This window comes from Staurois parvus, unplaced genomic scaffold (assembly GCF_062004578.1).
Source record: "Staurois parvus isolate SC_StPar_1 unplaced genomic scaffold, SC_StPar_1.0 ptg000283l, whole genome shotgun sequence".
NCBI lineage: Eukaryota > Metazoa > Chordata > Amphibia > Anura > Ranidae > Staurois > Staurois parvus.
Window position 1 is genome coordinate 5,081,221 of NW_028318079.1, and position 13,823 is coordinate 5,095,043.

Genomic DNA, 13,823 nt, shown 5'->3' on the forward strand with positions numbered 1-13,823 from the left:
TGGTCACAGCAGGTCACATGGTACCAGCAACGGGAGTCGGTACTCGGATCTGTCATCAGCCGTGTCCGAGGTGCACGGCCAGTGACAGATCGCACTGCTGCGCCGATCTGCATTAGCGCAAACTGCGCATGTGCGGGAGCACGCCAAATGGGGTGCACCCGGAGTGCAGAGACACATTGGCCGGGCGGCTAATGGTTAAAAAGGCCATTTTACATACTTTTCCTAAATTTTCCCAGGATCCTTCAAGAAGGCCAAGTAATATCACCTTCTCCTTTATGCCTGCACTGATAGCTTGCATGTAAAGTGACTATTTTTTCTTATTTTCTACTAATGTTTAATCTTTTAATGTTCTTAATTCAGAGGATGGGGGCTAAGCAGTAAATAGACCTTACATTTTGAATAAACTTTTCCTAAGAGAAACATGGGAGTATTTTCTGACTCACTGACCTGAGAAGTCAGAAGGTCTTATCCGCCTAACTGTTCTAAGTATGAAAGCAAGTAAAATACCGAACCAAAATTGTAAACGTGACTGTCAGGCAAGTAACTTTTGCTCTATCAGAAGTAAACAGTAGCTGTGATGTTTCTTTCTGGAAAGGTTTCTTTAAGTTGGATGCTACCCAATTGTTGGCATTAGACTTTGTGTACAATTATGCTAGGGATATGCCAATTCTATGTCAGCTTCTTTGTTGAACAGGGACTGCTGAGAATAGTTTTCTGTTCTACGTAAAGCACTATGGAAGGGCATACATGTTGTATAGATTAGTAAAACAAATACACAGTCAAAGCAGGTTTGTTGGGGTGGTAATTGGTAGATCCTCCACATGGTCCTCTGACATCCACAAGAAATGTACATATGTTATTTTAAGCCTCAGTCTAAAGCTGGCCATAGATGGATTGAAATTCAGCCAATTCAGCAGGAATGTTGGAAACAGAAAGCAAATGCAGGAGGAATCTGTTCGATTTTTATTTGTTCAGCCCACTAGCTACGTTTGTACTTAGAAAGAAACTGACCAGATAGAAATATGATAGTGATGCTATTGTTGATGTTTTTTTGAAGTGACATGCTCCACTGCTGGATATTGTTTCATAACTTAGTGAGTTACAGATTTGAAATAAGCATATGTATAATAGGTGTCAGGACACCTGATATGAGGACACTGAAATAGAGTTTAAGTATGGTTGCCATAACTTGCACCTTCGAAAATAAGTCAGCAATCACAGATCCCATATTTACCTTCTAATAGATTCCTTTTACACCCCGGTCACATCAAAGCCGATTTTGAAATTGTGCGACTTACAGTGTAGTCACACGATTTCAAAGTCGGCTGACTTGCTGATTTGAGGTGCGATTTGCAAGAAATCTGACACAGATGTCTATGCAAATCGCAAGAAAAGTAGTGCATGTACTACTTTAGAAATCGCACCAATATGACCGCTCTAATAACGGACAATAGAGTGCGACTTGGCATACGATTTGCAAATTGCATGCCAAATTGCACCGATGTGACCAGGGAAATCTGGTAAGAACTATTTGTACCTGCAGCAATACAGTCTTGGAAAAAAAATTAGCTTCTATAGAAACAGAAGTACTTACAGTTTATGGGTATCATATGCCTCTAACAGAAATGCACGCGGAATAATTAAAGCCCAACTCCGGTTTTAATTCTAAAATAAAATATAACTAGAACAGAAATTGTTAAAACAAAAAATAGCTTTTGCTGCAATTCCCATCTGTTCCCCAGCACTACCCACAGACTCAACCAATGGTCCTCTTCCTGTATGCCTAAGATTAAGGTCCTACTCTTTTTGAATACGTCATCAAGCTGCTCCTGGCTCAGAGAAGAATGCTGCAGATAACAGTGCTACATCATTATGAGTCCCTATTTTCTGCAGCATTTTGGACCACCCAGTTCCAAAGGAGATATAGGACCTTTGACATCAGGTGGCTGCATTGAAGACCCATGGAAAAAAAAGGTATGTATGTGTAGCACTACCCGCTTAGGAGTCGCTAGAATATTTGGGTCACCCTATAATCCTGTACAGCCAGGCATCACACATCTTGCATCCAGTCAGAAATCAGTCCTTGAGCTTTATTTTTTATTTTTTTATTTTAGGGGATTTGAATTGGGATAGGGTTAGGGGTGTGCAGGATGCAGACGGGAACGGATGAACTGAGGACAACTTCCAAGAACTAATCACAAGCCTCCACTGCAACACAGTCTCTGATGGAGAGCTAGACATCCTCTCCCACTGTACCACGCCAGACCCTAGATGAACTTCTCCTCTTCACCCAGCAATCTGGAGGTATCCCTGAACAGGGGATCTGGTGGCTGCTTCCAGGCCTTTTAGCTGGGTTGCTCTTTCCCTGCCAGGTGGTCCTCGATTTGGGAGCCAGTGAGCTCTGAGCTTTCCTCCTTTCCAGCTCCAGGCCTGCAGGTAGGCCCCATCCCACTGGGCCTCCTCGCAGCCTCTTGCCCTCAGGCTCACATCTTCCTCACTGTCTTCCACCCGAACTCTCCTGCAGCTGAGCAGGTTCCAACACTTTTAAGGGTGTCCCAGCCCATTTCCAACCTCCTGTTGGGGATTGGCTAGGATTCCTCAAGAGTGCAGCCAGCCACTCCTCAGATCCACCCACTGCCTCTAGGGCCTTACTACAAAGCCCTAGAACAGGGGGAATTTCCAGAGGAGCTGCTGACCATAATTTTACCTTCAGGCGATTACACCCAGGCTGCCTTCCTCTCTAACAATTAAACACAAGATCCCCCGAGCTAAACTAGGAGGGTGCTACACATGCAAAAATGTTTTAAAAATAAAGGTGGCTGGTAGGGAGGCAAACAAAACTCCATTTGGGCTTTAAAAGAATAATTAACTTGTGTGCGTAGCCACTCCTCCTGCGTAACTTTACATAGCTGAGTATGTGTGGATCAGGCAAAAAGAGCCTCTGTTTCCATTAAATATTAATAGCTTTGCTTGCTTTTGTTTAGAACAGAGTTGTTTAAAGAGACCTTGTCTCTGGACCAAAATCCCTGAGACTGCTGCAGGGTGCAGTCATCTTGGATGTGATGTTAGCAACCCCGATAGACTTAACCCTGTCACCCAAGTGACACCCTTTAATAGTCAACTCCACCCCCTCCCCAGAGCTACATGAAATGTTATGTAGGGAGGTGAAGGGAGGGGCAGAGGAGCAGGGCCAGCATAGACAATAATTAGACACTCCCAGAAGAGCAGAGGGCTATGACCTGCAAGAGGGAAGAGGCAGTGCTAAGGAGTTGACTCTTCCTAGAGTAGTCAAAAAAGTTCAGAGACATATTGCAAGTCAATAAAAAACTGCTCATGTGAAGGAAAAAACATCGCAAAAGCATATTTAAAAAAACCAACAACTTTATTTTTCTGTACTTTTTCCGCAATTTTTTAAGTTGGTGACAAGGTAAACTGCAATAAAACCAGCATTCTGTCTATACCATTTGTTCAAAGGCTCAGCCAGCTGTTTGTAATACTTACTTATTCCTGCTTTGACTTTGGGGACAGCAAGTCATGTTTTGTGACTTAATACCTTCTGGCCAGGTAGAGCATGCATGTTGATGGAAGCTCAAAATAAAATGAAATCTACCTTTAGCGCTCATGGCTTGTCACTTGCTTTCTAAAGACAAGATATTGAGTTGGCAACTGCTATACATCAGCATAACAGCTTTTACTGGCAGCCGGCACAGTGATAAAGGGGAGGCTTTACAGACATGGCATGGATACCAGGAATGAAGTATATTGCCTGTCAGGATGGACTCGCTGTGTTGGTTGCTGTCGTTGTGATTGAATATATACTCTAGGTCTACAGGACTGTCACAGGACATGTTATAAATACACACTGTAAAGAGTCACTTAATGAGACTCTTTGTTTAAAGTCAACTGGCTGTTTAAAGTTTTCCAGCAGAAATCTGCACAATAGCTAAATGGCAAATAGCTAAAGGGTTAGCCCTCCTAAAACAGATAGTAAACTTTGCATTTACCCAAACAACCAATCAGATTCTGACTTTCATCATTAAGTTATATCAGGACATTTGTAATTAATTGCTGATTGGTTGTAAAGGGCTGCTTCAGTTTGCCTAATAGTCTATTTCTTGTTAAAATTCATGTGTGCATTTTGCTGTTCTCTCATCTGATAGCTTGCCCTCACATTACAGATCTAAATGAGAGACTTGGCGTATGTAGTAAATTATTTCTGTTAACATCGCAGTGATTTTCAACCCCCATGTTGTTGTGTCTGCTTCTGTTGATCAGGTGAGATTTGAGGGATTTTATACGCCCGGCTCTAATTGAACTGAGTCAGGTCTTGTTATTTAATAGAGGAGTTCAAGTCGCTAATGACAGCATGTATTGCTCTACTGAGTTTGCATCAAAACCAATCATTTACTTTAAAATTACAAGAGCAGAAATATATTTATTTCCTTCACAGTAGTGTTAGAAGTTCACGATCATAATTTTAATTAAATAAGTTTTGAAATTCACTTCAAACGTTTTAAAGTTTCCTTAGTTTAGAGAGATAGATTAATCAAGAAATTGAAAAGCTTTTATGAAAGTCTGCCTGCCTAAAATGAATATGTAGAAGGAAGAGATTTATTTGTTATATTAAAACAATATACAGCCTATCAGTTTATGGAGAACCAGAGACATCACTGTGACAGCCATTTTATTAGCTGTATGTAAGCTGTAAGGAGCCAGTTGTGGTGTGGATTTTTGGTGTACTTTATATGGTCAAATATTTATGACACCTGACCATCTCACTTTCCTACAATATGTGGTCAAACATTCAACAAAGTCCAGTGAAGTGTACTGATAAAGGTATAACATACAAAATTGGTTTAAACTATTGTGCAACTGTGCAATTTCATCCTTGTGACAACAGTTTGGGAGAAGGCCCTCTTCCGTTCCAGTACAAATATATCACTGTGTAGAAAGGCAGCTCCATAAACACACAGGGGTTGATGTACTAAAACTGGAGAGTGCAAAATCCGGTGCAAAAGGAGAGAAGTATAGGTTTGAAAACAAGTAAACCTTTACACTCACCTAGGATCAGTGGTACATTTGTCCTGGCTCTAAGACTGAGTACTGAGCTAACAAAGACTGCTGATCACTCAGTTCTCTGCCTTCACTGACAAAAAGAGCTGGGGACTGTCAGTTACCGGCTCTCTGCTCTACCCCTCCAGCATTCACTGGAGCGCTGAGCTGTGCAGGGGGAGGGAGGAGCTGGCTCATGATCTTGGTGGATCGCTGAGAGGCTGAGGCAGCTGCTGATCCAGACATGTGGATGGATCCTGATCATATGGTTGTGATCTTTTCAGAGCTTGGACCAGCTCTGTGACATCAGCTGACAGCGGGCTGAACATGGGTCACAGGAGTACAGAATGAACTGAGCTTCTGTGATCCCCAGGAGAGGTAAAGACAAAATAGTTTTGTCTCTTCCCCTTTAAAGAATTCCATTTTCAGCCGGAAGTGCAGTATGGATTTATATGACCATGCACAATTAAATAAAATTATAGCATGGTAACATTTTTACTAGAGCAACACAGACAGTCCTGAATATGCAAGCACCACAATTTGTAAGCAGTATATGACACACCATTTACCTGTGAGAACAAGTAATAGAATTAGATAAACTATGGCCTCCTCAGCATCTATGTTGCACAGTATTTTTCTATTTGCATTGGTAATCATATACTATATTGCCAAATCATTGGATTCAGGTGTTCCAATCACCTCCATGGCCACAGGTGTAAAAAATCAAGCACTTAGGCAAGCAAACTGCTCCTACAAACGTTTGTGAAAGAATGGGTCGCTATCAGGAGCTCCGTGAAGTGTGGTACCGTGATAGGTTGCCACCTGTCCATCTGTGACATTTCCTGGCTACTAAATATTCCACGGTCAAATGTTAGTGTTATTATAACAAAGTGGAAGCAACTGGGAATAATAGAAACTCAGCCATGAAGTGATAGGTCAAGTAAAATGACAGAGTAGGGTCAGTACATGCTAAAGTGCAGAAGTCACTAACTGTCTGCAGAGTCAATAGCTAAAGACCTCCAAACTTCATGTTGTCTTCAGATTAGCACAACAACAGTGTGTAGACAGCTTCATGGAATGGGTTTCCATGGCCAAGCAACTGCATCCAAGCCTTACATCACCAAGTGCAATGCAAAGTGTCGGATGCAGTGGTGTAAAGCACGCCGCCACTGGAATCTAGAGCAGTGGAGACGTGTTCTCTGGAGTGACTAATCATGCTTCTCTGTCTGGCAATCCAATGGATGTGTCCGGGTTTGGACATTGCCTGGAGAACGGTACTTGCCTGACTGCATTGTGCCAAGTGTAAAGTTTGGTGGAGGGGGGATTTTGGTACGGGGTTGTTTTTCAGGGGTTGAGCTTGTCCTCTTAGTTCCAGTGAAGGGAACTCTTAAGACATCAGTATGCCAAGACATTTTGGACAATTTCATGTTCCCAACTTTGTGGGAAGAGTTTGGGGATGGCCCCATCCTGTTCCAACATGACTGCGCACCACTGCACAATGCAAGGTCCATAAAGATATAGATGGGCGAGTTTGGGGTGGAGGAACTTAACTGGCCTGCACTGCACAGAGTCCTGACCTCAACCCAAAAGAACACGATTGGGATGAATTAGAGCGAAGACTGCGAGCCAAGCATCCTCTTCTGACATCAGCACCTGACCTCACAAATGCGCCTCTTGAAGAATGGTAAAACATTCCCATAGACACCCTCCTAAACCTTGTGGACGGCCTTTCCAGAAGAATTGAAGCTGTTATAGCTGCAAAGGGCGGGCCAACTAAATATTGAACCCTACAGACCAAGACTGGGATGCCATTAAAGTTCCTGTGCGTGTAAAGGCAGGTGTCCCAATACTTGGCAATATAGTGTATATTTGCACCATGTAGTATTTAAAGTCGAGAATCACAACCGATTTAAACTGGAAGGGTGGCAGGAGATGCAAGGTTTTTATCTATACTGAAAAATATATTGGATTCTAAAATCCAATTAATTTGTGTGAATTCTTCTTTAAATCTGTACCTGCCAGCACTGAGGACAGTTACTGTTATAGCCAGTTGGATTCCAAAACAATGAGCGTTAAGTCACACCATAGTGTACTTTATAATGCGTATCATAGTACATGTCATAAGAGTGTTACCACAACACGTGGTAGGGATACATTGCCATTCAAAGGGTACTGCTCCAGAACACACATTTACAGTGTGCTGCAATTCACCCTGCATGGTCTGTTTGTTGTGTTACACTAAAACAAAAAAATACACAGGACCTTTTTTTCATTTATTGATGTCTGTGGATATCCCATTCAAATGGGCTGCCTAATGCAACACATCTTGACATGCATTGTAGCACACTGCATTATGGTTTGAATTGGTCCTAATTTTTAAATACAGTGAAATATGTGAAGGAGGACAGTTTTGAAGTAAATAGTGATTTCTGTTGTTATTTGACTATTTGAAACTGGTAAAAACATTGATTCAGGGAATTCATCTTACTGCCTTGTGTGGGATCAGGAAAGACATTTTCTAAGCACTAAAAAAATAATTTGGTGCTGCTTATTTATGCAACATACCAGAAAGAAAAATAGCATATAATAATTATTCAGATATATAAAACCAATATCTAAGTGTGCTTGTATGTGACTAAAATCACAAAAAAATTTAAATCATGAGACAATATTCCCAATAAACCCAAGGGTGATGATGCAAATTTTTTTTTTGTGATTTTTAGTCACATACATGCACACTTAGATATTAGTTTTATATATATATATATATATATATATATATGAATAATTATTATATGCTATTATTCTTTCTGGTATGTTGTATATATAAGCGCAGCACCACATCATTTTATTGTACTATTGTCCATTTTGGTATGTGGTAGGGTGTTAGCAGCTTCATTCAGAGGTACAGCTGATCGCAGGAGTATCATACAGTATACTATGTAAAAATAATTGGCATCTGCTTTGCTAATTTTGTTTGATCTTATGTATCTATACTTATTTTTTATCTATCAACATGAGCAGAAGTTGCTGACCCCTTTGCCTTCTATGTAACTTTTTTTTTTGACAGATTTATTCACCAGCAGAGGGCAGTGTAGCGCTCGTGATATAAGAAAAGCAGAACAATCTCATATTGCTTTTGGGTCCAAGGTTTCTGGTCCTCCACCAGCCACAGGGAGAAAAAACAGTGCTACGTCACCTGCAGAGGTATGACTGTATGTGGATATAGAATGTACAAAATTTAAATGCAGCGTTGATCATTGGTTAAAGGAGCCATGTGCCATGTATGACATATTGTTTCACATATGTGTACCTGAATAAAGTATTTTCATTCATAAGGAGCAATAATACCCGATGGCTTAGTCCAGAGCAGAATGGGTACTGCCAGCAGGGAACACAGCTGAGTTTATGTCTTCTTAGAATTGACAGACCTTCTTACCCATTTAACTCAGTATGTGTTAGGCCCTACATGTGCATATATTATTATGACAAAATGTATTTGCCCTATAAAATGGTGCTGTGTTTCTCTGCCCTGCAACCATAAGCACATACTGGATCCATACTTACAGTATATCCCCTTATTCAGTAAAAATGTGGGTTAAAGACAGGTGACAATAGTGGACGGAGGTTAGAATCAGCCACTGTTGTGTTTCTTTTACAGCGACCTGTACAGTCAGGCCCACTTTATTATTTGTTTTAATCATGCTTTGCTTTATTCTTCATTCAGTCAACAAGATCTGCAAGCAGATATGAAAAATCCTTACCACAGCTGTCCCCGGAAAAGGGAATCGGAAGAGATGCCAGAGTCTTGTCACCAAAACTGATTCCTATTTTAGATCAAAAGAACAAAGAAAATATTCAGCAGGACAAAAGAAAAGACATACAACGTCAAGGTAAGGCTAGCCATATATTATGCAATTACCGGTATCTTTCCTTCGACCACAGGCTAAAGGAAAGAAAATTGCCTGACTCCCCCATCAACATAATTAGCATTAAAGCGGGAATCCCTCCCACATGTTCTGCCAGCGGGGAGTGTGGGGAGCCTTACCCACTGGCAGAATACAATTATCACAGCTGGCAGCTATAGCCACCAGCAGTGATCACATGAAAAAAAAATGACAGGCTGGTCATATTGAAGTTGATCTACAGTATAGATCATCTTCAGTAGAACCAGCCTGCCCATACAGTAGATGAATCGAACATCAGCCATTTCCCACTGAACTGGCCGAATTTCCATCCATCTATGGCCAGCTTTAGAAGCAAACATAAATAGACTTTCTTTTACTGCTATTCTATGTGAAGAGAGAGAAGTTGGAAATCATTACCAGCCACCCAAACTTCCAGGTGCCCTAGTCTTATACTCAAGCTATAAGTTTTTTTGGCCATACTGGGAGATGCAACATACCCTGATAACATGATTTTTGTTTGTTTTAGATCCTCTTCCAGCAGGGTGTGTTTAAAATTGATGTAATGAGTGCCTTCCAATGGATACTGATAAAGGAGAACTAAAAGACCTTGACAGCCTACTTAGTTTGGAATGCAAATTCCTCTAGACAACGGTTCTCCATATCTCCAGAATTTTTACCATCACACAAAACGTGCCTTCTATTTTTGTTATGGGGGGGGGGGGGGGCAAAAAAAATCCAGCATTATATATTGGCATTTTTTTATGCACATCAAAACATAAGAAGTTGTGAAAGGTGTGAAAACTTTGCTGCTAATACTGGCAGCAAAGCAGTGAATGCTTATGGTAATGCAGCCCATAACCACTACTTTACCCTACCCATCAATTTCCTACAAAGTCTTTGCAGATGGTTTGTCACTTTAATCTACTGCTCCCTGAAAAGAACAACTGAAGTCCTTACCCAGTCATTACTTCTGTCAGAATTATAATGTAAGTAAGATCCATGAAGACAACATACACAGCAACTGAATAGAGATCTTATAGCCCATGAAGGATAGGAATCACTTTCCCTGTGTAGAAGCACAGAAACTGGGGTCTTTTTTTTTCTTTAGAATGGACAGCCCTTTTAATTATTGCAATGCCTGTGCATCTAAAGCCTCACACATAGCATTTATTTAGCTATATATAGTAATTTGATCATATTTTATTGTCTGTATGACTTTTCTCCATAAAGTTGCAATAAAATCTCCTTGCAGTTGAAGTCAGGTATAATTACCATTCATTAAAGAGCTTCACTTCATACAAAGAACAACTTGCGTCCCTACCCACTCATGGCTTCTGTCAGAATTATAATATATGAAAGATCCATAAAGACAATATAGCCATTAGCTGAATAAGGATGTCATCCACCAGGAAGGGGTGGATTCACTCCACACACACACACTGGAACCAGAGCCTTCTATTTTCTTTAGTGTGGACATACCTTTTAATTATTGCAACTTCTGTGGATCCAGGGCCTTGCTCATAGCATACATATAGTTATATACTAGTAATTTGATAATTTTTTATTGTTTATATTACTTTCCCCCTGTAATAAAACCTCCTAGTAGCTGAGGTAATGTATTATTACCATTCAGTAAAGACTGATTTTGCTTTCTCTGCATTCCCCCTTGCATTTTCTGTCTCATAAGAATACGTGCAAAACGATTCAGAATTATGAATCCATTAACTTAAAAATGGGAAAAATGCGTACATCAGGCAAAGCGGAGCCAGAGATCTGTCATGAAAATGTAATTTCTTTCATGCCATGACTTTTTTTCCCATTGAGCCCGAAGGTTTATCACAGTTACATTGTAGAGAATATTAGATGATGTAAGTGTAGAACCTTCATATCACTCGCTCTACCCCAAGTAGGTGATCATCTAAGTCAGCTGCTTGAGGCACCGAAGCAAAGCAATGCCTGGATATATATACAAGTGAGCCATCACTATCCACGGCACTGTACTTTAAAGCATAACACCACAGATCAGACCTACTAAATGGCTCAGAGCCTTCAGGCACCTTGCGGGTAAATTGAGCTAATACAGCTGAGCCTGCCTCAGGCTTCTTACTGCTTAGCACACATGGTCCCATGTGTAGCCTGCTATGTGGAATCTGTAATATTATTGAAAGGATTAAGATGAAAATAGTGTCATGTTAAACTAATAGCATTTATGGCAAAAATTCTTGTAACACTGGCACATTTTCTGTGGTAATATATAATTCAGTACATCTACACCTTTTAATTGTGGAGACAGTTCAGCAGAATTGGGAAGGTAGGCATTGCCACTGTTTTTTGCCAGGCTTTTTTTGCCATTTTGGGTAGGTTTGGAAGGCTGGTATTAAGAATAAGAAATATTGGGTTGGCAGTTCCAACTTTATTTTGAAAATCTTATTTACCTGACTTTTTAAGTTAACCCATTGTCTGAGTACTTTCTGACTTTTTTATATGTATGGGGGTTGATTTATTAAAATTGGAGATTGCGAAATATGGTGCCACTGTGCATGGTGGGCAATCAGCTTTTAACTTCAGCTTGTTTAATTAAGCTTTGGCAAAAAAAACTGGAAGCTGATTGGTTTCTATGCAGAGCTGCACCAGATTTTGCACTCTTCAGTTTTAGTAAATCAACCCCATGGTGTTATTTTTTTTTTCTTTCTTATGTATACATTCCCAGGACTATATTTGCATCATTTAAACTAATTTAGACCCTATATTTGATTTAGAATGTATAGCCCTGAAGAAGGGGGGATTTAAATATTCCCAAAATGTGTTGTCATAAGTTTTTTAAGATTTAAGTAAATAGATGTCTAAAACTCTACACATCCTGTCTTCAAACCCTTCATGTTTGGCACTCCTACACTTTGACTTATTCATAGTTGGCTCAGAACCAGGAAAGTCAGTGTTAAAGTTAAGTCATAAGTACTATATTTTGAATGGGTACGGAATATCAGATCAAACTGGCCTGGGAGGAACTCTAGATGTCCAGTGATGGTCGTCATGGGAAAAGTAAAACACCTGAAATTAATTAGTGAAAAGAATTGTTAAACTTCCTGAAGCATTGGGCCTATTAGAGGGTGTTTAACCAAATATCTGGGCACCTGTTGTCCTGCCCATGGAAGTCCTGACAATGAGATAGGGGAGCTATACTGTTCAAGCTGGATCCATAATTTGTATTCACCATGTCTGCACCAGCTGATCACCCTAGCCATATGGACTGCAGTGTACTAATATGCTGGATCTGGAAATCCCACACCACCTCTAACTTTCAGCCTAGTCAAAACATCTCTGTATATTTGGGGTGCTGTACCTCGCCAGACAAATTTAATGTATTACGATCTTATGGTGCAGAAAAAAGCACGTGGACCACGCAGTGGTAATGGTTGCAGTAAGCAGAGTAGCCATTGCATTATTTTTCACTTTTAAGATATTGCGCCTCTCTAACCAGGGGAATGTATTGTTGTAGGTCCAGGAACCTAGGTCTTTCCTCAAAGAATGAGAAAGCGGGAGGTAATTTATTTTAAATATCACGGAGGGAACCACAGGTGTATGTGTAGACTGGTATTTGATGGATTGTGATGCCCAAAGAATAGAAAACTAAGCCAAAGGATCCTCATGGTGGTTTCCTCTAATAACGTGTTCAAAGATTCTGTTTTTTTTAGGTTTACCTTAAAATTGGATAATGTGCCATATGTGCGAAGTTCTTGTAGGAGGGATGGGAGAGAGATTAGTAATATAAAAGAGTAGATTGGCAACATAAGCTGCTACCTTATGGTGATATCCTCAGGCTAAAAGACCAGAGATATCAGGGTTAGTTCTAACATGGTGCAGAAATGGTTCAAGGGTAACATGAAGATTAGAAGTGAAAGGCGGCACGCCTGCCTAGTTCTGTTATGGATTTAAATTTGTGGCAGATTTGTTTCCATTAATCTGGACAGTGTTTTAAAGGGGTGGAATAAAAGGCTTTTATCCAGGTAGGCATGCTCTCTGGTACTCCATTATGGACCAATGTGCATTTCAATATTAAAAAATAAATATAAAGTGCTTTTGAGCCACTAAGGTGCTAATTTTAGTGTGATATTTAAATGTGATATTGATTTATACTAATATGGTTCGCTGACACTAATGCACATACTCATATTCATGTGTAAATAAATCCAAAAACTAAAATAAGAACTGTGTCCTGCTCCAAATGTAAGAAGATTTGAATTATAAATGAATGGTGCTAAAAGTGCTTAATTAGCAATAGAATTAATACCCGTATTAATGTGCTTAATCCATTTTATACCAAAAAACCATTATCAACAATAAAACATTGAATAAAATAATGAAAGATTGAATATTCCAAAATATATATATATAATGAAATTATATCTATAAAAAAACAAAGACAAAAAAATATATAAAAAAAATAAATAAAAATAGTGATTGTCCCAGAGTCAATTTGTGTATTCCAAAACGGTGTTCACTTCATGCAATTTGCTCAAATAATATTATTATGCGCTCACCTTAATGGAAGCCTAACATGCAATTAGGCAAAAATAGCTTCATGTCCTAATATATAAATAGGATATTTCAACTTCACTGTGTTTGCAATTTTGATGGATTATAGATGTAATACAGCGCTTCTTCCACGGGGTTTCCTAGATATTCTGATCCCTTAATATGGATTGGATATATGGATCTCTCCCTCTGTTCTTCCAAGGGTCTATGGATCTACTTCTCCTTCTCCCCTTATTCTCCACAGTTCAAACACATGAAAAAAAAGAGAAATATAGTGCCTTATCCTTAAAACACCTTTTAATTGGTAACCAGTTGTCTATGATAGAA

General features: G+C 39.7%; 1 protein-coding gene across 1 annotated transcript in view; it reads left to right on the forward strand.

Annotated features, from left to right (window-relative positions):
- The window catches only part of CFAP20DC (CFAP20 domain containing), a 361,123-nt gene that overhangs the window by 125,871 nt on the left and 221,429 nt on the right, over nt 1-13,823 (forward strand). Inside the window, exons 8-9 of the mRNA XM_089682005.1 lie at nt 8,123-8,259; nt 8,780-8,945. Coding sequence (XP_089538131.1) covers nt 8,123-8,259; nt 8,780-8,945 — 303 coding nt within the window. The remainder of the gene's footprint in view (nt 1-8,122; nt 8,260-8,779; nt 8,946-13,823) is intronic.